Source organism: Thalassophryne amazonica, chromosome 4 (genome assembly GCF_902500255.1).
Source record: "Thalassophryne amazonica chromosome 4, fThaAma1.1, whole genome shotgun sequence".
NCBI lineage: Eukaryota > Metazoa > Chordata > Actinopteri > Batrachoidiformes > Batrachoididae > Thalassophryne > Thalassophryne amazonica.
The window spans coordinates 19,813,008-19,837,695 of NC_047106.1; the positions used below are offsets into that span (position 1 = coordinate 19,813,008).

The 24,688-nt window shown below is 41.5% G+C and overlaps 1 protein-coding gene across 2 annotated transcripts in view; it reads right to left on the reverse strand.

Annotated features, from left to right (window-relative positions):
- LOC117509471 (membrane-associated phosphatidylinositol transfer protein 3-like) overlaps positions 1-24,350 on the reverse strand; it is a 451,299-nt gene extending 426,949 nt beyond the window's left edge. For both annotated transcript variants that reach the window (XM_034169173.1, XM_034169171.1), the window contains exon 1: positions 24,079-24,350. In XM_034169173.1, coding sequence (XP_034025064.1) covers positions 24,079-24,103 — 25 coding nt within the window. In that variant the 5' untranslated portion in view covers positions 24,104-24,350. The remainder of the gene's footprint in view (positions 1-24,078) is intronic.
- Between the last annotated feature and the right edge of the window lie 338 nt (positions 24,351-24,688).

The window sequence follows — 24,688 nt, forward strand, 5'->3', positions numbered from 1 at the left end:
CAACTGTAGTAGTAAGACTTTTGCAAATACATCTTCTATTACTATAAACAACAGGTTTGTTGTATCACACAGCTCTTGAGATGGAGCAATATCTCCAGCTGGTGGGCATTTAAGTGCTCCAGTTTTTTAAGAATATCATGTAATTTTCATTATTGTCAAAGTCACAAAATAAATAAATAATTGTACATATCGCACACTTGTTGTCGGGATATATTAGTTACTCACTATAGGCATGTCAACCAAAACCTATGACCTGCCACACATCAGCTAAGATAAACCCTAAATCGATGTGAAACTGACTTTCCGATAAAGCAGAAAAACTTTAAAAAATTTAAACTCTGCACACTGTTAAGCACAGAAGAAGTCCAAGTTCTTTTATGAATCCACTGGAGGAATAGTTTTAACTCCATGAACTCACCTTCACTGACTACCATAAGATTAATGTAATATAAGTCCAAGAACACCGTGTTCAAATCTTAAATTGGACATTAACTTGGAGGAGGTACTTAGAAAACACATCTTGAGCAAATCCTCAACATTAAGGTTGACCCCACAGGGAGAGTTCATCTTCACCCAAGAACTAATCTGCTTTTGAACAGATTCTACCATCTTAACCCCAGTGCTCCCCCACCTCCCCTCGCTGGTGCCTTATCTCTCTCATTGCCATCACTCCTCTCTAGGCAAGTGCCAATCTCCTCACTTTGTAATTACAAGCATATAGCAGCTGCACAATTATAAGCCACCAAACAAAAACAGTACCGGCACACGATAGTTTATGTGTCGTGGCAACAGACGCCAACGCACAGATGCAAAAGCAAGGAGTGCTCCGGTGGGACGCGCCTTTCTGGAGATAATAATATATGAGACATAACATCCGACTTTGACGTCTACTACGCCAAGAGGGGAAATGCAATAAGAATTTATTCATCGACTAAAGAAAGGAAGGAAATGAAAGTGCCACTGCCGCTCATTTCAACATGAAACATGCTTTTGAGAAGCCAAATCTCACACAGATCTGACTAATCAGAAAATCCACAAAGGGGAGAGAGATTTCTGCTTGTGTGTGTGTGTATGTGTGTATCTCCTGATCAGTTAGAGTCCCATCTCGCTCCACATCCGATAACTCACCAAAGGAAACAAAAGAGAAAAGGCGGTTCTGTCCCTGGTGAGGTGGAAATGGCTATTAATAACTTCTTCTCAAACATAAATCAACCTTGTTTCTACACAGTTAATCAATTGCTAAAGCCAATGGACAAAAGATAATTGATCTTTTGTCATAAAGGGTAAATCGGTTCCAGTTTCACTTTCCAGACTTTATCCTTGTGGATATTATTTGTCTGCACTGCAGCTATGCCAATGGACGTTTGCATCGACTTTTAAGGGATTGCAGTGCTGAGATTATCTAATCCCAATCACTGGGCCCATTATGCCTCTTCTCCATGACCACGAAGCAGCACACACAGCTGGAGGACGACCAAGTCAAAGTCATTTAGCAGACCAGCTATTTGGCCTTTCAATTACATGCAGTTGTGCTAATAGGCCTTGACCAATGTCTTGCACTCACAAGACCAGTTTTTAAATGAAAGTCATTACAGGGCTGATGCATACCATGTGCACTCTACACACCACGATAAGAATGTACAAGTAAATAAACATATGTCTGTAATGGTGTTGTGAACTATGTAAGACTTCAACATATGACTTCTGTGTGACATCACTATGAAACTGTTCATACCAATCAATCACAAATATTTTTTGCTGACCAATATTTGCCTTAGATCATCCATCTAAGCTTCTTTATTTTTGAAATAGACCAAAAAAAAGTGACTTTCAGACCATGTTCTCCTTGACTTTTGGTCATTGCCCAAACTACACCAAAATCTAATCATCTCCATATTATATCAATCCAGGTACAGGTGAACCTCGTTAACTCACGCAAGTTGGGGTCCACAAAATCAAACCGCGAGCTACAACCCCAGTTCCAATGAAGTTGGGACTTTGTGTGAAACATAAATAAAAACAGAATACAATGATTTGCAAATCCTTTTTGACCTATATTCAATTGAATACACCACAAAGACAAGATATTTAATGTTCAAACTGATAAACTTTTTTGTTTTGCTCATTTTGAAATTGGGGTTGTACTCTAATATCTTTCCACGTAATATTAGCACCAAATTTGAAGGAAATCCATCCAGCTGTTTTTCAGTTGTGTTGTCCACAAATGCACACGACAGTGAAAACAATACCCTGCTACTGGGGAGCAAGATAAAAAGAATTTGCAGTCACATCTGAAAAGTGGCTGTCATGTCTCTGAATTCCACAGGGTGAAGTCGATGAGAGTCTACAACTCCCCGTGATAAGAGAGGATGCCAGTCCAATACAAGACCAGTACCCTGTTACAGCTGGGTGAACTGAGACAATGCAGGTGAAGCGTCTTATCCAAGGAAACTATAGCGTGACCAGGAATCACACCCAGGTCTACATATCGGGACCTCAATTCCTTATCCCACTGAGCAACCTGCCCTGCAGCTTGCAATGGAAAAAGTGTCACTCACTTGTCACTCATCTTTAATCGCTTATCGGGTCACGGGGGCAACAGCTCCAGCAGAGGACCCCAGACTTCCCTTTCCAGGGCCACACTGACCACCTCTGACTGGGGGATCCTGAGGCATTCCCAGGCCAGTCTGGAGATGTAGTCTCTCGACCTAGTCCTTGGTCTCCTTCGAAATGGACATGCCTGGAACACCTCCGTAGGGAGGTGCCCGGGGTCATCCTTACCAGATGCCCGAACCACCTCAGCTAGCTCCTTTCAACGCAAAGGAGCAGCGGCTCTACTCCAAGCTCCCCAAAGATGACCGAGTTTCTCACCCTATCTCTAAGGGAGGCACCAGCCACCCTCCTGAGGAAGCCCATTTCGGCCGGCTGTACCTGCAACAGAGTTGGGACAAAGTCACCATCAAGTCACTCTCAAGTCATGAATCAGCAAGACCCAAGTCAAGTCTCAAGTCAGCTTGCAAACAATTGGTGGTCATTATGACTTGACACTTGACTTGGGACTTGCATACTGATGACTTGAGAATGACTTTGTCCCACCAATGACCTACGATCTAGTTCTTTTGGTCATGACTCATGATCTAGTTCTTTTGGTCATGACTCAACCCTCATGACCATAGGTGAGAGTAGGAACAATGATTGACCAGAGAAGATTGGAAAAAGTGTATCCAGCCTAATTTTAACAGAATATGAAAACACCCTGTGCAAGGTTGTCTCACTGCTTGTCTAGTGCTGTGTCAAAGATCATCTTTTATCCCGCCATGTTCTTCTGACAATTAAAAAGCAAAACACTTCTGACAGGCTGATTAAGAGTTCGGCAATTCAATCAAAGCTTTTCGGCAGCACATTAAAAATCTATCAACTACAAAATCTAACTTTGATCCAGAAGCAAACCTGTCAGATGAGCTGCAAACTAGATGGATACTAAACTGAAAAATGGGCTGTCGAACAGAGCACAAGCCGCATAAACGCACCTGCAAAAAGCCTATTTTAACAAGCAAAGACCTTCATGGCCAGAAAATTGAAGGGAGCCACACAAGCAAAACAGAAAAGCCTTTCTGCGTGGTGTTCCAGTTTGTATTCACACAGCATAAAGACATTTAACTAGGGGGATTAAAAAGAAGCCTGATGCCCAGCTTCAAGTAATCCAGTGCCCTGCCATCGCCTCCATCGTCAAATAGCAGCAGCAGGCCAGCTGTTGCGTGCACCAAGAAAAGCTGCTCTGCGACACAGGACCAGTGTGCCTCCCCATGACAAACAGCTATTAAATCTAAATTAACACTGTTTTGTATGATCAAACACAATGACAGAGGTCACGGGCTGAATGCATTAGCACGTCTCGGCAGAATTCAGAGAACACAGCGCCGATGCTTGTTGAGCAAGCTGACTGTGGACCACTTGCCTGCACAAACTGTCGAAATATAATGTCATGCATAAAGTATTTAAACAGCACCGTTTGAATGATCTGGTAAAATACTGCACAATTTTTGTTAAAGATTTACCAACAGAGGAAGGTGGAGGTTATGTGGTCTGTCTGCAGCGATGGAAACTAGCTAAGTACGTTGAATATAAGAAGACCCTGATTATAAGACAACACCCCGTTTTTCCAAGACATATTTTTGGAAGGATCCTTTCTGAAGTCCAAATCTTTTTTAAAAGGGAAAATGCTTTTATTTGAAAATAATGCTCAAACTAGCACATTGAGAAGGGGGTGGGGGGACACAAGCTTGAATGCATAAAGTAGTGGTGCAATGAACCGTGCAAACTGGTGTACTTTGGCTCCTCAGATATTCATGTCATGTCATCATGTCAGTCAGCCAATTCTCCAAAGGCTGGGCTTTCTGTGCAGGCTCACCACTTCTGCCATGAAGGGACCAAAGACTTTTCTGATGGGTAAATGCCCAAAACATTTCATGAAGGAAAGACGAAAATGATTGTGAAGATTTTTTTTAAAGAAAATCTTTAACTGTTTCTCTCTCTCTCTCTCACTCTCTCTCACTCTCTCTCTCACTCTCTACGCCCTGCTTATGGTGATTTCCGTGTGCACCTGTTCCTGATTCACTGTTTACCACCTGGGGTTTTATAGGCTTACTGGGTGGTTTTGTTCTTTGCCAGTTTGTTGTGCCTTGTGCCCTCATTCCAGCTCTGTACCTGTGTTCTTGTTCCTGCCTGCCTCATAGTGTGTACCTTACCCACTGCCTGTTGCCTTGACCACACCATTTAGCCTGATGATTTCTGTACTGCTGCTTTTGTTGGACTGCCTACTCGTGTACCGACCACTCCTATCTTCTTCAATAAAGTTTACTAAAAACCAAAGCTGTCTGCTGGAGCCATGCATTTGTGTCCTACCATTTCTGAGCATCCCGCCTGTCAAACAGAGTCTATTTAGGACATAATAAAATGGTGGTGGTTAAAATGGTGGGCTTGTAATCACAGTATCCTCAGTTAAAATGTCTGTCGAATCCTTGAGCAAGGTCCTTAATCCCCAAGATGTTTCCAGTGTGTAGTTGAGCGCCTCACACGGCAGCACCCTGAAATTGTGATGTCTTCGCTTTGTGCATGAAGGTGGTATATAAATGCAGGTCATTTAACGGGGAAAGTGTATTTTTGCTTTTTTTTTTCCTGGTGTGAGCTAAAAGCAAAAGCGCACAGCAGGGTGCAACTCTGCTGCTCTCTTTATGAATCTGTCCTGATGCAGCAAAAATAACATGGCTCTGTTGTTGAAATAAAATTGCTGTGGGATAAGAGGAATTGCTTTGTGCAGGTGTTAAAATAGCCAGGGCGGCAGTCAGGACAGCACGTTACTCTGACATGTGGACCTGGGAGCATGGCACATAATTGTGATATATTGTGCATTGCGTATATATTATGCATGCTTGTTGTAGTAGTTGTGTAGATAAATAACAAAAGTGTTAAAATGCAGAAAATCACCAGTGGGCAATATGAGTGTAAACTGTACCCAACAACACAACAAGCGCCCGTTGTTCACATGGACAGAAGCGTTTTACAGGTACAGTTGTATTTGACACCACCCACTCTTGAGGATGTGTTACATGTAAAAGTCTAGTCTGAGAATATAAGACCACCTCATATATTTTCAGATGTGTCCTTAAGGAATATACTTAATATATATAGAATATATATAGAAAATACTGTCTTATATTCAGGTCAAGACAGTACTCTGGTACTGTACTTTAGTATAAATTTAAGGTACTTTTATTTTACTTGAGTATTTCTACTTTGTTACTTTATACTTCTCTGCTATATCTCAGAGGACAACAGTGTAAATTTCGCTCCACTACATTTATCTGACAGCTTATATGTGGATTCAGAATAACAAGACAAAAAAATATCATCATCATATTTTTGCCTCATTACTGAACTTGTCCAGCAAGATGGTTTTTCCTTTCATTGCTTTAAGATTCTTGCTTTCCTTTGATTCCTTTCCCTGTGATGTCACAAAGTCAAACAAGGTTGAAATTTTGAATTCTGACTGCCCTCCTCTGTCGGTCAGTGGAAGTAATCATGATTGGGTGACAGAGGGATCCATCGTCTGAGTAGGGTGGATAACATTCCTGGAATTTTAAAAGTTGGAGACTTTGCCTGGGAATTAACAGAAATATATGGGAATAAAATGGAAATGTGCAAAATTTTAGGTTTCCCTATAACAGGGAACTTCATTGGAGTTTAACAAAAAACAACATCTTGTAAACATATTGCAAATACAGTTGGATTTCTAGCCTGCATGATGCTTGGGTACCACTGGAATGACTTTGTATCATAAGAAGAAGGGGCTATGTAGAGACACTAAGATGAGGTGCATCAGTTGCATTGTGAGGGAGCATCAGCTTCAACATTTTGGTCCTGTGGTGCGGTTCTTCGTGCATGATCCAAAGGACCCCAGTGACTGGAGAAGGCCAAGGGGATGCCCATGTTTCACCTGGATGCAGGAGATAGATGGTTATTTTGGAGATGTAGAGATGGACTGGTTGTCTGCCTGGGTGGGTGCCATGCAGGCATAAGGTGGTTCCGTGGTGTTGTGGATGTGGTGAAGTGCAGCACCAGTGCATGCTCCTGGACCCGACTCCACCCTGCGCTGTGTATTCCTCAAATCACATGCCCACAGCACACAACTTCCTGCGAACCCCCTGCATGCACTGTGCATTCACCCATCACATGCACAGATCATTTGTAGAATCCTGCAGACTTACTGAAGCCACTCTGCTGCACTCGAGCCTGACGTCCTGATCCAGTGCAATAAAATGCAGAAACCAGAGGCCTGTGGACCTCGGGTTTTTCCAAAGGAAAAATATTTATTTCATTGTACTTTCTTTTAGTGAAAGGAATCCAAAAAAGTTCTACTTACAAATGAAAATCAGTTTAATTTTTTTTTTCTTTGAAATGTTTGCATGCATGTCTACTTATGAGAAAACGAAATATTTGCATATGATACCGTTTGTAAAAAAAATTAATTTCCAGTTAATTCCAGTTATGTTCTGTAATTTCCTGTGAATTCCCATGTAACATTTCCAAATTGGAATATCGCAAGTTGTAAAAAAAAAAAAATAATAATAATAATAATAATAAATTCCTATGCTTCATGTACCATGGAAAGTTTCAGGAAATTTTCTGTCTCTTTACAACCCTTCCTCTGAGTGCCCTTCTGGTTTATGTTGTACCAGAAAATCACACAAAACTGTATATAATTTTAAAAATAAAGGATAACGAAAAAAGGAAGTTGATCCTCATAGAACAGCACACAGCCTCTTGATTGATTTTATTTGGCCAGTGAATGAACACCCTTCAGACTGAGCGGTTTTGTGATTTAAGGCTGAGACCCGCTGGCAGCGCACTGTGCCCGCGAAAGGTCAGTTCAGTCTGAAAATCCAAAATATTAAAGCATATACAGTGGAGACAATGACATTAAAGAGACTTGGCAGCACAACGCCTGTCTGACTTTAAACCGCAGCTCTGGCTACAAAAAGCAGATGGTCGATCGGTGTTGATGCTTTGAATTCCAATCATTCCAAGAGCAGCTGACTGAAGTGTGAGTTCTTCACAAGACAAAATGGAGATTGCAGTAACAGAAAGGTGCAACACATCCATCGAGGCTCAGAACACACCACATATTCATTTATGTTCTATAACCTCTTATGGGCCTTTCACACTGAATACGTCAGGCCAATCCGTCAACGTTTCGGAATCCATCGGAAAACGGATCCGACGGATCCGACGTATGACGTTAGATGCGTCGCTTTGGAAGCGGCAAAAAAAAAAAAAAAGGGGGGGGGCGGGTTGCTACGTCACACTCTGGACGTTTCCACAATCTGAAAAAAGTTTCCATCACCCTGCTGGGAGAAGCTTTTTTCAGCTACTTTTTGGAGTGACGCTGACCAAGGGAGGACTGACGACTTGGTGGGATATCAATCGAACCGCGACAGCGAGCTGACCCGCACGGAGAAGCCGGCCTTCAGGCATCATCACTGGGCAGACCGAGGCAGGCAGCCGGGGTGATGGAGCAAACCCACTCAGTCCGAAATCTCCCACTTTTTGGATATATGCGAAGTCCCAGTTTGCCCAACGGAGGTTAGTTCTGCAGCTTTATCGAGGTGAGAATAATATTAAAATAAAACATGACATTTGCACTGCTGTGAAGGTTTATTGATCGGCTAACTTTAGCATAGCCTTTTAGCACAGTTGATCTGAGTGAACACTTTAATTTCTAAATGGTTCAGTCTTTTTTATTTTTACTAAATAAAGCTACAGCTTTTTTCAGACACCACAAAAGCTCAACTTTAAATAACTTATTTTTTTCAGGCGTTTTTTTCCCCCCTTTTTTATATATAAACTGTTTAGTGTTTCTTTATATTTAAAGAAATATTTTTATTTGTCCCAATCAGGAACATTTGCTGTGCAGACAACCAAACTTCCATTGATGAGCTGAACACCACAAAGTCCAGTCGAAAGAAAACATCTCTGCTCTTCAAAATAGGACAAAAGTGTCTTCAGCAACACCACCAGAGTTCAAAGCTGCAGAAGAGACCTTCATCTGGTCCAGAGAATCCAGCAGAACATCACCTGCTTCTAAATAAAAGGCTCTTTCAACAGCAACTATTTTATTATTTTTAAAAAGCTGTTTCATTTTATATTTTAACAATAAATGAACGGATCATTAAAAATGTCCACGAAATCAAAGTCAAAAGACATTTGCACAAGTAGAAGGTCTCCACTTATTGTGCTCAAATTCATATTTTAGAAATGACTCTGTCCTGATCACAACATTAAAGGCAATTACATATTTTGGCGAAATTACCAGTTGAAATGACTATAAAAAAATTCATCATGAGGTTTATGTCACAGAAATCCTACTTTACAATCACACTGCAGTCATTGTTAAATTATTTCCTGTTGCATTTATAATAAACATTTGTATTTATTTACAGTGTCTTTTTATGGTTGAAATGAGATATAAATAATCTACCAGACATAAAAAAAAAAAATGTACAAATTTCCATAAAAATAAAAAAAATAAATGTCTGAGGTTCCTTATGTTAAACAAGAAATTATCTAATCTGAAATCACAGGTGGTTTTAATTTACAGATGAAAGGTTTCTAAAGAACCATTTATTGATTTATTTAGCTATTTTAATTACAAGTGTTCTAAACTTTTTTTAACAGTAATCAGAAATTCTGAGGTAACAAACAACAACAAAAAACATTTCCAAGGATTTTTCTTCAGAAAACTGCTCCATAAATGAGCAGTCCTGTGACACGTATGTTTTGCACAGATCAGTGGTTTCAACACCGATCCTTTTTTTTTTTTTAAACACCGATCCATTTTGTAGAGATCAGTGGTTTCTGCCACTACTCTTCTGTGTTTTGGCCCGACGCGTCGTTCCTATTGGACAACGCAAAGGTACGTCACAGCTCAGAGCATCGAAAGTTGGATTGGATTGAACTTTGACTCCGTCAGCCTGCTGACAAGCGGCAGTGCGCGCTCCCGTCAGATGCGTCGGTTTAGCTCGGCTTTTGACGCGACACATCTGACGCATCTAAAACGCAACGCGTCTCATTTAAAGTAATGCTTTTTAGACCGAATTTTGATGCATCTGACGTATTCAGTGTGAAAGGCCCATTACTCTACTTAAGGGTCACATGGGGCTGAAGCCTATCCTAGCAGTCACTGGGCAAAAGGCACAGTACACCCTGGACAGGCTGCCAGTTTATTGCAGGGCTCAGAACACATAAAATATAAAAACAATTCCTGAACAAAAAAAAATCCTTGCTCCACCCTTCATCAAAGCTCCGCCCCAGAGAAACTTCCCACTAGTCCTAGTCCTAGTATTAAGGAGAGCATGCTGAAGTTATTTTCACATTTATAGTAGTAATATAATTATAATACTAACCACAGCCTGAGAAAATGGATTCTACTACATGTTTGCAATATTATCTAAAGAGTTTCTGACTCCTCCATTTTTTGCAAATCCACATCAACACAAAATAGTAGCTAAACCATAGTAGAGTTTACAAGCATTATCAAGCCACCTATGTGAGGCCTATCTGAATATCACATCATCTAAATAGAAAAACTCCGCCCTCAACTTCACATCAAGCTCGTTGGTCTACAAAGCACACTTTCTGCACCTGAACACGTCAATTTTAAAGTGACATTATCGTTGCCAAACAAAGCATTTCAGGACTTCATATTTGTAACCAATATGAAATCAGATATTATTTATAAGCCCTACTGAGTATTTCTTCTGTGAGCACATATAATTTGGGCTTTTTTTAAGTGTGTCTGTGGGCTTATGGTGTGCACTGTGCACCTTTTTTTTTTTTAAACCTGACTCGCTGTCACCTGCAACTCAAAAGCGGATATCTTGTCGAATGTTTTGTAATATATAAGCTGACAACGAGCTTTTCCTTTGGTATAATCCAGAGTGCCTGAGTCTGAGATTTTGGTAAAAGTCCAGAGCAGAAAAGTAATTTCTAACCTAACAGCAGTCATGTGACATTTTCCAATTGATGACGTGAATTTCTTAAGAACTGTTTTTATAGTTTCATGTCTGCTGTCATTCCCAACCATAGAAATAAAACATGTTAATGTTGCAGGTATATGTCAAATGTCAGCAGATCATTTCTCATTTGGCCGCATCGCGTGAATGAGTGTTGACAGAAGCAGCTACAATGCACACAAAACCACCTACCTATATAATATATATAATTTTAACTGTTCCGGTTGCGTTGACTAAGTGTATCATAAAAAGCAATGCACCCAAAGCTAAATGAATTCAAAAACATCTGATCTGGCAGTCAGGAGTCGCTGTGCATATGGCAGCCAATTGGCTTCACTCCTCCAACAGTTAAAGGATTTTAGCAGAATGGACAGAGTGTTCACTTCCCATGTTGGAGATCATGTGGTCACATCCCAAGGACAGCAAATGTGAGGAGTCAAAAGCACAATGCAGAGCAGGCGTGAGTGGAGAACTGAACTACTTGGCGCCAAGAGCTGGTGCTGTGCCACATTGTGACAAATCTCTTTTAGGAAAGAAGTGAGAAATTGGTGACAAAGACTGCCACCAGTGTCAGGTTTAGGGCCTCTCGTGCTAACATGGAGATCATTTCAAAATTATCACTAGCTGTACATGTTGTAGTGAATTATCAACTTAATATTCAGAGGTAAATGCTTCGCTATGATAATGTCCCTTTCACACAAAGCAGCATATAGATGAGCAGAAGAACACATTCTACTTCAACAACATGGGAAGTAAACATGAAAATGACAGGGCAGGTTTTGGAAAAAATACTGTATTATCTTGCATTTCTTTTATGTTGTGCCCCTTCCCCATAATTTAATAACACTGATTCTCCACCAAGTGTCATGAAATCTAAATGAATTATACTCTCTCTAAATTCAGTGACATTTCCTGGAACATCTGTTTTTGTAGAGCCACCTCAAAATGTAAGTTTCTTTTTCAACCGCTCTCCCAAAGTATCATTAAGATATGTTCAATACTTTTTAAATAATTCTCTGGATAATCAAACAGATGCTTGCAAAAAGCACAACATATTTGTCAGAGGTAACAAACTGCGTCCAGATATGCATGAATGAGAATCAGTTTATGGCTGGAAATAAAAGGTTTGTCTATTTTATAGCAAAAATTTGTTGAGCTATCAGTTATGCTTTTATTTTGGAGTCCCACCTGCTCAGAACTACAACTCAGCTTCATAAATGTCAAATCTTTGTTACTGCAGTAAAATTATTTTTTTGATACGCAGGTTCTTAACAAGAAATTGTTTCTCTTGTGGTTTGATATGTTAAAGGTGATAGAGAGAGGTTGAATGGGGCATTAATCCTTGTTCTGTGATGTGATATGTAGCCCAAAAAAAATTGGTTGGGTCTGTAATGGCTCAGAACCTTCCTAAAAGGCTCTCTGAAACAGCTATGTTACTATGCTGGGTTTAGAATGCCTCGTTTGCCTTTAATGACATCGTTTCGGAGCTTATTTGGCAACCTCATTATGAAATGCAAGTAGGTGGCGCTGATCGGTTGCCGTTGTTTGATTGGTTGCCCTTGCTCTCACTGAAAAGAAAGCATTATTTATTTATTTTCATTGCTTTTATATTTTCTGTTGTGTTTCTAGACAGGTTTTTTTTTTTGCCTCTTTCTCTAAAATTGTATATAATAATCATTAGATTATTAATATATAAACAAAAATAAATTTAAGAAATATTACAATTTGAAAACAAATGCACCCGAACGTGATGACAGCTGCAATGCTAACTTTTAACATTGAAAATGCCATAGACATGCTAACGCGTTAGCATCGCTCCCGTTTTTAAAGTTATAAAATACATCTATCAACTGTTTCAGAAGAACATAACAGGTCGGTTTAAAGTAGACCTGCATTGAAATAAATGCAGTCAGATCTTCGGTCCAAAAAATGACTTATATTTACACATAAGATCCTTCTGAATGTAGTAAAGTAAATCTGCAAGCCCAGATCTGTCATTCAACGGAGAAATCTTCATTTGAAAATGACAAATTTACAGCTAACATTTAGCCCTCCGCAAACAGTCCCTCTCATCATGGACGCTGCCGAGATGTCAGGGACAAGACCCTCTCCCAGCATGCATTGCGCGTGCCAACTGTAATTTGTGGATTTACGTCAGTTTGCATCTGCACCTTTTTCTTGTCTTATACGGAAGGATCTACTTTTTAAAACTTCATATTGTCTTGCAGTATGCTCGATGAGTACACATTTCTTTTATTTGTGCTTGAAAACTATTTTTGTGGACATTTTCATACGCCCATTTGATTGAGTGGTGTCGCATTGAAAATCTACTGTCTTTCACCTCCGGTGTACCATCGCGGGCTACGGAGGCAAAACCCGCAAAGAATTCAAGTCATTAAAAATATATAAACCTCTCTCAGCGGCCACGGAGCTCTGCGGCTCCGATTACCGAGACGTGCGGCGCTACGGATTTTGCAGAAAGAAGTCTGTCCTTGCGAGCAACAGGTGTCACCGCGCGCACTGCATTAAAACAGCGAGCGTAGTCTCTGGACTTGTGCCAAGTTGGCTGCAACTCCATTCAGTAGACAGAGAGGTGGTGCTGGCTGCACAGCAGACACGGGGGTGAGAGTGCCGCGGCGGCATTTAACGATCGCATGCACTCGGTAAGCGTATCGGGGGCAGTGAATGAGAGCGAGGCGTCGGGGAATAATGTCGCCCGCTGTCGATGCCGCCGCTGATCTGATCCCCGGATCTGAGCATGCAGAGCTGTATCTCACATTCATTGCAGCTTACTTTTGGATGTTGAAACCAGAATGTGTATAACAGTAACATTACTAACAGATAAAATCAATTTCAATGCGGGATCGGACTGAAGGCGGGAGCGCGTTGTCTTGTCACTGACGTCATGGAAATGATCCGGATGTACAATCTGTTTTCACAGAGGGCTAAATGTTAGCTGCAAATTTGTCATTTTTAAACGAATATTTCTCCGCTGAATTACAAATTTGGGCTTACAGATTTACTTTACTGCATTCACAAGGGTCTTATAAATACATATCAGCTATTTCTTTTATTTCAATGCAGGTCTCCTTTAACATAGAAAAGGTAAATAATACTCACAGACGTATGCTCTTTAGGGTTTTAGCAGGAGAAAATTAAGCAAAAGAAAGAAAGAATAATCAAAGCATTGCTTCAATCTGCGAAGCACTGCTTTGATTGGTTCAAGGTTCAAAGCAAAGCCGCGCTGCAGAAAAGTTGTTTACGGACCCGCTGCAGGGTCTGTAATCAATACAAAAATTATCATTTTCCTGACAAACACCCCCCCAAAACAACGGCCACTCTGAAGGACCGATAACATAATCGTTAAGCACAAAGCTTACTGATGTCGGTGGATCGAGTCATTTCTTAACGATACCCAAAAGGAACCGGTTCTCGATACACATCCCTAGCTGCTAAGGGGTTAGCTCATTCCCTTTAGAGGAACAAACCAGAGCTAACGTGCCATTCTAACGTGCAATTCTTACAACAGGAATATGGTGCAACACAAATTTAAAACAAAAGAAAATGTGATACTCACAGGCTGTACTGATTGCTGGGGTTGATTTTGTTGCAGAGTCAGAAATGACCCTCTACTGAGTATTAAATGCCAACTGAAGCCAGCTCAAAATCGTGCAAGGTTTGTGAAACAGTCCTCTGTGAAATGCGCAGAGCAAAGAAATAGTCGGCGGTTGTATGTACTGGGGATGCGGTTAAAAATGAATAAAAGCCAGTGATCGTGTACATTGCTTTCCGTGGGAAGATCGTAGTCCGCTAAAACAGCCTGGGAAAGCACACCTGTAGCTCACCATTGCTTCTCTTCGAATGTTACGAATGGGTGGGCACAACCTTATGAGTAATTAATTTCGAAGGGGCGTGTGTGAAAGGGGGTGGGTGTGGGTGTGTGTGTGGGGGGGGGGGGGGGGCTATTGGTGAAAAAGTGACTTAAGTTTTCTCTCAAAAACAGACTGGCCTGTTTTCTAGGGGCAATTCAAAAAAGGAGAAATACTTGAAACAGAGGTTCTGACACTTGCTGGCACTTCGTGTGTATTCCCCACAGCGGGGAGACTCTGAACTAACACCAAAAACATGAAAAAGATGATTTTGATTCTCTATCCCCTTTAAATCTCCAAAAAAAGAAGCTGAAAAAGTTTAATAGTGGTTCACAAACAACAAACTGATGTGCACATGTGCACCTATAATTAGAGACTCACCATTTCTCTTATGGTATTGACACTTGGAGCCCTATCTGTCACATGTCACTAGTACGCATGTGCTGTTGCATGGAGTTTCATTATTCAGTTATTGTTCGCTCCATTCTCCCTCTGTATTATTTTCTTCACTCACAGGGAACCGATGTTCTCCGAATTGGTTTTTACCCCGGTGCACTCCTGTGGTTTCTCTGATTATTTTCCCTCAGTTCGTGGAGCAATGTGCAGGTGTCTCTCCTGTTTACTTTTGGATTGATGCAATCTTGCTTCTTTTGTTTTATTCCTTCTCGTCTGCTTCTTTTTCCTCCCCACCTTTTGTGTTCTTCATCACACCCCTCATTGATCATTGTTTAACAACCTCCTTGTGATTCTGGTCCTTTGTTGTAACCGTTTCCTCGTGCGCTGCTCTTTCCAGTTTTTAATTCTCTGAGTTCTCGTGCTGACACGCTTCCGCCATTAATAGGAGAGCATCCTTTAAAAGGAGGCTCTTTTCACGTGTGCTGCCAAACTGTTGTGGTTCTACCCCACTTTCTCACGTTCCTCATGAGTATTCCCAGAGTTCCAGTTATTATCGTTACTGGCCTCTGCTATGTACTTTGACCTCTGACTTATGCTTAACATCTCAAGGACACTGTCGCAATTTTTGGACCGCCAGTGCATTACTGATCTCCTGCCTCGATTGTAGATAATCCATCTGCTGCTCCCATTAAACGACTGCTGCAGGGTATCTGCTTTATTGTGTACCGTACTGCTGCCTGGACTCCATTCTGAGTAACATCTGCCGGATTTGGACTCCGCCTTCTCAAATGGATCCTCTGTGTTTGAACAAGTCTGTTGTCTCTGAGAATGCAACAAACACTGTTTAACATCACTCAACGGACTGAATCACTGCCAGGGGGGCCACAGCCTGGTCCGTGGCACCATCTGGGATAGTACATGGTCTAAGGTGTATAAGGTACATGTCGAACTCTTGGAACGTAAAAAATATCAACGCTTATGAAGCCTGAATCAGCACTCTGGACAGCAGGATGATATTCTATGTGGTTGCTGTGACACTTCAGCAGAAGTCAAATCTGCAGAATGTGGTCGTGTTGCCAGGTGTGTATTTATTATTTATTAATTAGTTTGTCCAGTCTGGTCTACACTAACGGGATGTATTTTTAACACTTCTGTCATGGAACACGGAGGCGTGGCTCAGAGAGTGGACGGACACAAATGCAGACTCACAAACAGTGGCGCAGGAGTAATCAAAAGGCTTTAAACAGGCAGCGGTTCGGTACACAGAACGACAGTCGGTCAGGTGAAGGTAACAGACAGGTGTGAGGCAAAGACATGGTTCAAAATCAAGCAAAGTTCAAAACACAGAGAGACAAAGTTCTAAAGGCTGTGACAAGAGCGAGGTCGAAATATGAAGCAAGGTCATACACGGGTTGGCAAACACAATTATGGCTTGAGAATGACAAAGATAACAAAATGAAGGGCTGGAATGAAGGCAGAAGCACAACAACAAGCATAACACATGAAGCTTAAATACACAGCAGGCAATCAGGGCGTGATGTGAGACAGGTGCAGAGAATGTTCAGGAAGGGGGCGTGGTCAGACAAGCCAAAGAGGAGGAGCAGAGGCAACAATAACCCCAAAACAAACAGTGATCAAAATAAAATACAGAAAACAAAGATAAGCAAAACTAAAGGCCTAATAAAAAATACCAACATGAAAGGAACAAAGAATCAAACTAGGAAAACAAAGGTAAGACCAGAAAAGAGATCAAATTCAAATAAAATGTATTAATTTATACAGCGCCAGCCAACGATAAGGTCGCCTCAAGGCGCTTCACACAACACAACATGGAAAAACAGAACAAATTGAGTTAAACAATTAATAACATGATAAAAAGCAAAACCGTAAAAAAGAACAAAGAATAAAAACCACATAATAACATAATATACTAGTGAGCAACAAAACTAAGATGGAACTCCACAAGTGACTAAAGTATAACAAACAGATAATCAAAGACCGGGGCCAGACAGTAGATTAATGGGCTGGAAAGTGGACACAGACAGAGGACAAACCATAACAAAGGGCCGGACAAGGGGCAGACCATGACAACTTCACCACTTATAATGCAACCAGATGTACAGCTTACTGTAAATCTCATCAAAATCAGGCAATAATAATAATAATAATAATAATAATAGTGCACCCCCTACAGTGATTCACACAAGACTGTATGTGATAGATAGAATTCAGTTTTGTTGTAGTCTGATGCACTAATGTGCATCAGCACGCTCATAATTGCACTGATGAGTCACGTGGACGGATTCGGCCAGCAGATAGTCAATGTTGGAACAAATATCTCTGTAGGACTACAACTCCACCGATAACATATTTGATCCCCCATCCTGCAGAACAATGCAGATGTGGCAACTTTTCCTGAAGAGGGAAGACGTTAAATAAGAATTAAAGTGTGGCTTTCCCTGCAGCCCTGCAGTAAAAATGACAACGATAAGACACGAATAACAGCAAAAGCCATGAAATTAAAAGTGCACCCCCGTCTCATAGATTACCCTTTAAAGAGCGCGTTACTATAAGTGCAGCTCACTTTCATAAGTTACACTGCAAAGAGGTGTCAAGTCACATTTAATAAAAGTCTCTAAAAGGAATGCTTCTTAGAATAATCCCGCTTCGCCATTAATCTGTCAGTGGACTGTTTAAACTCAGCAGGGTCCACATGACTTCATGGAGCAAGGCTGAATGAATATAAAGCCTCGCACCATAGATTCCATTAGTGACTAGGCTTCGCACCGAGCAGCCATCGACAGGCTGAAACAACCAGACCATTTCCAAACTGAACGCTGTGTTGATCCGGGACATTGTGTGACTACCACAGAAATGGCAAGAGAGCTGGACATAGCACTTTTGCGGCACATTCCACTGTTACAAGAGATTTTGTAATGAAAGACGTGCAGAGGATTTCGCGCGTCGGCATGGAGCCGCTCATGGCGCACAACAAAAAACACCTCCGTATTGGAAGTCTCACAGGACATGTTGTGGCATGTCCAGCTGTTACACAATTTCTCGGATACTCACTCGACTGAAAAGCCATCGAAAGCCGTCTGAATCTTCAGAATGGTTTCCAACACGGAGGTGTTTTTTTTTTGTTGTGTGCCATGAGCGGCTCCGTGCCGATGCGCGAAATCCTCCGCACGTCTTTCATTACAAAATCTCCTGTAACAGTGGAATGTGCCGCAAAAGTGCTATGTCCAGCTCTCTTGCCATTTCTGTGGTAGTCACACAATGTCCCGGATCAACACAGCGTTCACTTTGGAAATGATCTTGTTGTTTCAGCCTGTCAATGGCCGCTCGGTGCGCCGCGCGCCCTCCGCCGCTGTGGGCCATCTTTCAAAAGGTTTTAACACTCCTTAATCCGTGTGACGCCGACAGAATCTTCACCGAAAGCCTTCTGAATCTTTCGAACAGTTTCCAACTGGCTGTCTCTAACAGTTTCTGAAAAAAATTTCATGGAGCAAAGCGGCAGTTGCTCTGCCATTTCCCTGACAATGAAAATCCGACGAGGGGGCTGGACCAGTGCTCACTCAAAGCCTGCCCACAGGCGAATTACACAACCGACAGGCGTGAAAAAACTCACGCATGCGCACGAAGGTTCAAGCTTGGCTGATGCAATCACACGTGATTCAAATCCATATAGATTTTGAAAAAAATAAAAAGCTCCATTACTTTTTGGACAGACCTCGTACTAGTGACTATTATGGGAAAAACAGAGTAGCTATGCTGATTCCACACTTCAAAGAGCCTGCTGGCCAATGGCTTCACCAAAAGCTTCATTACTTTAATCGTCATTTAACAGTTCAAGGAATTATGTATTGCACATTTTCCACGATATTGCAAGATGGAGGGCACACAGCATAATTTCCGCAGACAGGTAACAAGCAAGCAATACTTTCATCATTATTGAAAAGAGATGGAAGAAGATGGATAGATCAGTTTCACCCCAACTTAGATACAAGGGGCGATTGAGAAGTTTTGACCCTGACCAAGAAAAAGTAGGGTGCGGTTCTCCATCTTTTCCATTCCAAGAACCGATATTTCTTAACATTGCACCGAGTGAGTCAAAGCGTCACACATTCTTGAGAAACGCTGGGTTCTCAGAATGCAAAAAGATGGAGAACCACACCCTACTTTTTCTGGGTGAGGCTCAAAACTTCTCACCCACCCCTCATATGTGAATACTGCGCCACTGGTCCTAGTTCGTTTACCCACACGTCATTGTAGGAGAAGTCATTTTTTTCGATAGGAAAAGTTTTTTCTTCTCTACTTGGAGCTCCAGAACATAACAAATAGGAAGCAGTTTTAACAAGTACAAGCTTATATACATATTAAACTCAGTTATATCTGATACCGTTTTCATGCCAGTTCTCGGTAAATCATCAAAACAACACAAATACAACATCGTGTGAGGCTGTTTGAATTTCTGTAGTCTGTCCCTATGTCCAGAAAATAACACTTAAGGCAAAGCAGGAATAAATTAAAGTCCAACCCATGCAGATTAAAAGCCCCAAACTCACATCTGTCTGTTCTGATAGTAATAATGAGCTGATAATCTATTGATCCCTGCAGGCAGAATCTCCTTCATCTCTCTGCACAGTGAAAAAGGTCACAGGCCCCTAAAGCTGGCCGAAATTAAATGACTTGCTTAAGGACACTTCAGCAGGATAGATGCTGACAGAGAATTAAACCGCAAAGTTCCAGCTCAATAATTTAATAATAGCTCAATAAATAATGCTAGCCCTACGTGACCCACGTACAGCTAACCTCAGCAGTTATCCTGAAGTCAGGCGACTCATGTTAAGGCTAACCTGAGTGGTTATCCTGAAGACACATGACTCCCGTTAAGGCTACCTTTACCAAAAAGTATAATATGCAAGTATGTTTCAAGTATACTTCTAGTTTACTTTTTATATACTTATAAGTACTATTTTTTGGTAAGGGTAGCCTAAGCAGTTATCCTGGAGTCACATGACTCCCGTTAAAGCTATCCTTAACGGTTATCCTGGAATCACATGACTCACGTAAGTCTAACTTAGTAGTTATCCTGCAGTCACGTGACTCATGTAGAGCTAACCACAGCAGTTATCCTGAAGTTACGTAACTCCCGTTAAGGCTAACCTGAGTGGTTATCCTGAAGACACATGACTCACGTTAAGGCTAACCTTAGTAGTTATCCTGAAGTCACGTGACTCGAAGTGTTAACCTTAGTAGTTATCCTGAAGTCACGTGACTCATGAAGTTCTAACCTTAGTGGTTATCCTGAAGTCACGTGACTCATGAAGTTCTAACCTTAGTAGTTATCCTGAAGTCACGTGACTCATGAAGTTCTAACCTTAGTGGTTATCCTGAAGTCACATGGCTCACATTAAGGCTAGCCTAAGAAGTTACCCTGGAGTCACATGACTCCCGTTAAAGCTAACTTTTGCAGTTATCCTGGAATCACAAGACTCACATTAAGGCTAACCTTAGTGGTTATGCTGCAGTCACGTGACTCATGTAAGTCTAACCTTAGTGGTTATGCTGCAGTCACGTGACTCATGTAGGTCTAACCTTAGTGGTTATGCTGCAGTCACGTGACTCATGTAAGTCTAACCTTAGTGGTTATGCTGCAGTCACATGACTCATGTAAGTCTAACTTAGTGGTTATGCTGCAGTCACGTGACTCATGTAAGTCTAACTTAGTAGTTATCCTGCAGTCACATGACTCATGTAGAGCTAACCACAGCAGTTATCCTGAAGTCACGTGACTCATGAAGTTCTAACCTTAGTGGTTATCCTGAAGTCACATGGCTCACATTAAGGTTAGCCTAAGAAGTTACCCTGGAGTCACATGACTCCCGTTAAAGCTAACCTTTGCGGTTATCCTGGAACCACATGACGCACATTAAGGCTAACCTTAGTGGTTATCCTGCAGTCATGTGACTCACGTAAGTCTAACTTAGTGGTTATCCTGAAGTCACGTGACTCATGTAGAGCTAACCTCAGCAGTTATCCTGAAGTCACGTGACCCACGTTAAGGCTAACCTTAGTGGTTATCCTGGAGTCACATGACTTCCATTAAAGCTAACCTTAGCGGTTATCCTGGAATCACATGACTCACGTTAAGGCTAACCTTAGCAATTATCCTGGAGTCACATGACTCACGTTAAGGCTAACCTTAGCAGTTATCCTGGAGTCACATGACTCACATTAAGGCTAACCTTAGTGGTTATCCTGAAGTCACATGCCTCATGTTAAGGCTATCTTTGTAGTTATCCTGGGGTCACATGACTCCCGTTAAGACTAGCCTAAGCAGTTATCCTGGAATCACATGACTCACATTAAGGCTGAGGGCTACAGATGGTAAGTAGCTTTTAGCTAAATCTGGCATATTTACACTAAGGCATGAAAATGTACAAAGTGTTCATTAATGTGCATTGTCCTCATCAAATAAACAATAAATAAAATAAATAAGTAAAGGCTAACTGTTATCCTGCAGTCACGTGACTCATGTACAGCTACCTTAGAGGTTATCCTGGAGTCACATGACTCAATATTAAGGCTGACCTTAGATTAGCAGTCATGTAGGGCTAACCTTAGTTATCCTTATGAGATTCACTTTAAAATGACTAAAACTGACAACTTTAAATTTTTTATCAGATTTTAAGTGACTATAACTAGCAGACTTGGAAATTTTATCAACATTTGTAAAAAGTTATTAAAACAAGTAAATGTTTAAGATTTTCATTCACATTCTAAAATTGAAGAACAGCAATTTATGCATTTAGTGTCATGTTAAAATGGCAAAAAATTAGCAAGCATTATTATAATTGTAACAACATTTTTACCCGAGGCCAACACATAGCCATCTGGTATTGCGAAGACCTGGCGTCCACCTGTCTGTCTGTCCATCAGTCTGTGTTCAGCATAATTCACAGGGAACATTCTTGGGATACAGACGTTGGACAAGTTCAAAGATGGCTAACCTTGCTTGACAAGAGGTATTTTAACAGGTTAAAAACTCACATTCTGTTTGAATCTGTTTTGCTTTGTTTTTGAGTGGCAGGCGTGACAGCCAATCAGAGTAGAGCTGCACTGTGACATCAGTGGCTGGTCTCTTCTTCAAAACCGCTTTGCTTTGTGTTTATATGCATGTCTCTCATATATTATGTAAAAGCTAGCAAGAAATAAACACTTGTAAAACCGAAAATGCAGTTTTTGGAACCTAATAACACTTATTTCTCGGACGTTAGCATGGTGACGTCACAGGCTGGTAGCTAGCTGTAAAACTCTGTTTTGTTTGTGTGTAAATATAACCGCTTTGTCATATATTAGCTAGCGAGAAATAAACACTCGAAGGCTGTTTTGGAGCCTAATAACACCTCTGAAGGGATTTATGAGACATTTAGTGGATGTTAGCTAACTTCCTATGGAGTTAAATTTGTCTCATTAATACCACTAAATGCACAGAGGGTGATCTACAAATATTCCTTGACTTGCACAACTTCTGCTGTTGTCAAAAGCTGATGTAAACGCACATGCAAAGCCTCCTGCAGACAATGTTAAAACGTAAATATAATTTTGATTGACTGATGGAGGGGCTTTATTGAACACGTGCAAGTTGTACATAAAACAACAGGATCTTAATAATCAATTAATTAAACAAATGCAAGAGCACAATGCTCATATAGCTGAGAGTATTTTAGCATTGCATTATATTTGTAATTTTTAAATAGCAAATGTTGCTCCCAGTGTGCAGTTGAGCGCTGTGCAGCACCCTAAAATGGTTGTGTGCGTGTGAGTGACTGTGAGGCATCATTGTAAAGTGCTTTGAGTTTCTGTTTCAGATGTTAAAATCACAATATTAAGGCAGTCCATTTACATTTTTTAAAAAGTCTATTTAAAAAGTCAATATTTTCAGATTTTCTTAAGCCACATTGACACTTGCATGAATTTGATCCCTGCACTCGTGCCAATGAGTTAAACTCATTGTAAACCCTTGTAAACTATGCGTGTAGTGTGAGCGGCTGACAGTGCACAAAGAAAATTCTGAAACATTCAACTGTTTTGCATGCATTCATTTCATGCTACTTGCATGAACTAGTAGTGAACATCAAAAACACCGGGTGTCACTGCGTGTCAAGGTGTGTCATTGCGCACAGAGCATCTGAATGTGAAATTAGATTATGATGAGATGTTACATCTATAATAAACATAACTTTACAGATACATTATCTAACCCATAAGAAAGAATGAAAATGCAACTGTTTTACCAATCCATTACAATATATATATTATAAATAATTACTTTTGAGACAAGATTCCAAATGCGTTCTCCACCTCCATGGTGGAGCAATGGGGCAATAGGGAGGTGTGTCCCTATTGATCTCGGTGTGTAGTGAGCGCCTTGTATGGCAGCACCCTGACATCGGGGTGAATGTGAGGCATAATTGTAAAGTGCTTTGAGCGTCTGATGCAGATGGAAAAGCACAATATAAATGCAGTCCATTTACCATTTTTATTTATTCCACCACATGGTGCACGAGACAACCTGTAGCTGTAGATCATTTCTCTGTGATTCTGAGTGCGATGAGAGAATGCTTTCATCAGCCAAGTTCTGAGAGCAAATGCATCATCGAAATAATAATATAGTGTGGCATTAAGCCGGATGCATTGGTACAACGAATTACCCGGCAGTGCAGGGATCAAATTCGTGCAAGTGTCAATGGGCCTTTACTCATATTTTTAAAACGCATAAATTCGGGATCTTTTTTTTAATCATTGTAATTACATTTTTAACTCGAACAAACAATATCTGCTTGCTTGAAGTCACATCTTTTTGAATCAGCAAAACCAGCAGTTTTACATTTTAGTTACATTGTAAAACCACTATAACCAATAAAACCTTTTGAATTTTTCGTCACATTTTAAAGGTTTGGTTGCCAAATCAGGTTTCAAACGCGCGCAGTGCTGCGGCGCGTTAATTTGGCTGAAGGATGCGCTCTCAGGGTGCCACTGCAGTTTCTCTTATTTGACCCCCGCAGCGTCACCGACGGTTTGAGTCCAACACAAACAGACAGACAGAAAGACACGCGGGCGGACGGACAGACCAGTCTGCATTCCGACAGACAGACCGCCTCTGCGCGCCAACGCGTGCACGGCGCAGGAGGCGTCCTGCTCGGCTACCTGTTACCGCGCGGTGTCCCTCTTACCTTTGGCTCGGGCGTCCTTTGACATGGTGTCCGCTGACGTCGCCGTCCCTCCGCTGAGTGAATGAATGAATGAAGCCGTCACGTCAACGGTGACGGCGGCGTTTGGTCGGACAGTTAATTAAACTGCGGCGCTTCCTCCGTCTCTCTCCTCCTGCACCTTTTGCCGCCACGCTGACGTACGCGGAGCTGCAGCTGTCGGACGGGGAGGCGCTGGGGCGAAGGAGAAAGCAGCGGCTGTGCACGCACGGACTTTGGCTGTTTGTCGTCGAGGAGCTGACTTGGCTCCTCACAGCTCTGCTCCTCTCTGAACTAAAGGAGTTGCTCGAACCAGCGGCCGCTCTGCAGCGCCGCTTCCTCCCGCGCTCCGCCCGCCTGCCGCTGCGGCTGCTGCAGGTCACCCGACCTCCACCGACTTCTGATTTAAAGTCAGAAGTGCAGACAGAGCTGAGTCCCACGTCACTCCTATATACTTTTATGAGCCTCACTATCACGCCAGTGGCGGCTCCAGAGACTGTTTTTTTAATGGGTGGTGGGTGGGCACAATTTTGCAAATGTGCACTTTGGAGATGCTCTAAAAAATACATTTTACACATTACTATAGAGGCTAACA